Source organism: Numida meleagris, unplaced genomic scaffold (assembly GCF_002078875.1).
Source record: "Numida meleagris isolate 19003 breed g44 Domestic line unplaced genomic scaffold, NumMel1.0 unplaced_Scaffold373, whole genome shotgun sequence".
In the NCBI taxonomy this organism is placed as follows: domain Eukaryota; kingdom Metazoa; phylum Chordata; class Aves; order Galliformes; family Numididae; genus Numida; species Numida meleagris.
Genome location: NW_018364598.1, coordinates 9563 through 11532, shown reverse-complemented (window position 1 = coordinate 11532; position 1970 = coordinate 9563). Strand labels below are relative to the sequence as shown.

General features: G+C 61.6%; 1 protein-coding gene across 1 annotated transcript in view; it reads right to left on the bottom strand.

Annotated features, from left to right (window-relative positions):
* The window catches only part of LOC110391461 (filamin-C-like), a gene marked incomplete at its 5' end in the record, with an annotated part of 10789 nt that extends 9356 nt beyond the window's left edge, over positions 1-1433 (bottom strand). The window contains 1 exon segment of the mRNA XM_021383353.1: positions 1209-1433. Within this exon segment, the coding sequence (XP_021239028.1) occupies positions 1209-1433 (225 nt within the window).
* Positions 1434-1970: the final 537 nt, after the last annotated feature.

Sequence of the window (1970 nt, the reverse complement as noted above, 5' to 3'; positions counted from 1 at the left end):
CACGGGGCCACCCATTGGGACACTATGTGGCCAGCCACCCATTGGGACACCACGAGGCCACCCATTGGGACATCACGGGGCCACCCATTGGGACAGCAGTGGGGTCACCCATTGGGACACCATGGGGACACCCATTGGGACATCACAGGGCCACCCATTGGGACACCAGTGGGGTCACCCATTGGGACACCACGGGGCCACCCATTGGGACACTATGGGGACACTATGGGGCCAGCCACCTACTGGGACACCACGGGGCCACCCATTGGGACACTATGGGGCCACCCATTGGGACACTATGGGGCCACCCATTGGGACACCAGTGGGGCCACCCATTGGGACACCAGTGGGGTCACCCATTGGGACATCATGAGGCCACCCATTGGGACATCACAGGGCCACCCATTGGGACACTATGGGGACATCCATTGGGACACCACGGGGCCACCCACTGGGACAGCAGTGGGGTCACCCATTGGGACAGCAGTGGGGTCACCCATTGGGACACCACGGGGCCAACCATTGGGACACTATGGGGACACTATGGGGCCAGCCACCTACTGGGACACCACGGGGCCACCCATTGGGACACTATGGGGCCACCCATTGGGACAGCAGTGGGGCCACCCATTGGGACACTATGGGGTCACCCATTGGGACACTATGGGGACACCCATTGGGACAGCAGTGGGGACACCCATTGGGACACCACGGGGACACCCATTGGGACACCACGGGGCCACCCATTGGGACACTATGGGGACACTATGGGGCCAGCCACCCATTGGGACACTATGGGGCCACCCACAGGGACACCATGGGGCTACCCCTTCGGACACCACTGGGGCCACCCATTGGGACACCATGGGGCCACCCATTCGGACACCACTGGGGCCACCCATTGGGACACTATGGGGACACCCATTGGGACACCACGGGGCCACCCATTGGGACACCAGAGGGGTCACCCACTGGGACACCATGGGGCCACCCATTCGGACACCACTGGGGACACCCATTGGGACACCACAGGGCCACCCATTGGGACACTATGGGGCCACCCATTGGGACACCACTGGGGCCACCCATTGGGACACCACGGGGCCACCCATTGGGACACTATGGGGACACCCATTGGGACACTATGGGGACACTGTGGGGCCAGCCACCCATTGGGACACCACGGGGCCGCGGCGGGGCCACCCTTACCGGTGACCTTGGCCTTGAAGGGGCTGCCCACGATGTGGTGGGGGCCGCCGTACTTGATGGAGATGAGGTAGTTGCCGGGCGCCATGGGGGTGTAGGTGACGCGGTGGCCCTCGGCGCACTCCACGCAGTCCAGCGTCACCTTGGAGGGGCCGTCGATGGTGACCGACAGTGCCCCGGCGCCGGCGTTGGCCGTCTTCACCACGAACTCGGAGCGCACCCCTGTGCGGGCAACGCGGGGAATCGTTGGTACTCACCGGAGGTACCCGCTGGTACCTGCCGGTACTCACTGGGGCCCACTGATACTTATTGGTACTCAGTGGTTGCTGCTGGTTCTCATTGGTACTCGCTAGCACTCATTGGTACCCATTGGTACTCATCGGCACTATCCCCATGGTACCTACTGGTACCCACAGGCACTCAAAGGTACTCACTGGTACTCACTACCCCCAGAGGTACCTACTGGTGCCCGCTGGTTCTCATTGGTACCCATAGGCACTCATTGGTACCCATTGGTACTCATCGGCACCATCCCCATAGTACCTACTGGCACCTACTGGCACTCAGTGGTACTCAGTGGTACTCACTGGCACTCACTACCCCCATAGGAAACCTACTGGTACCTGCTGGTACTCAGTGGTACTCAATGGTACTCACTACCCCCATAGAAAACCTACTGGTGCCCACTGGTACTCATCGGTACTCACTGGTATCCTCTGGTTCACATTGGTACCCACTGACACTCATTGGTACCCAGTGGTACT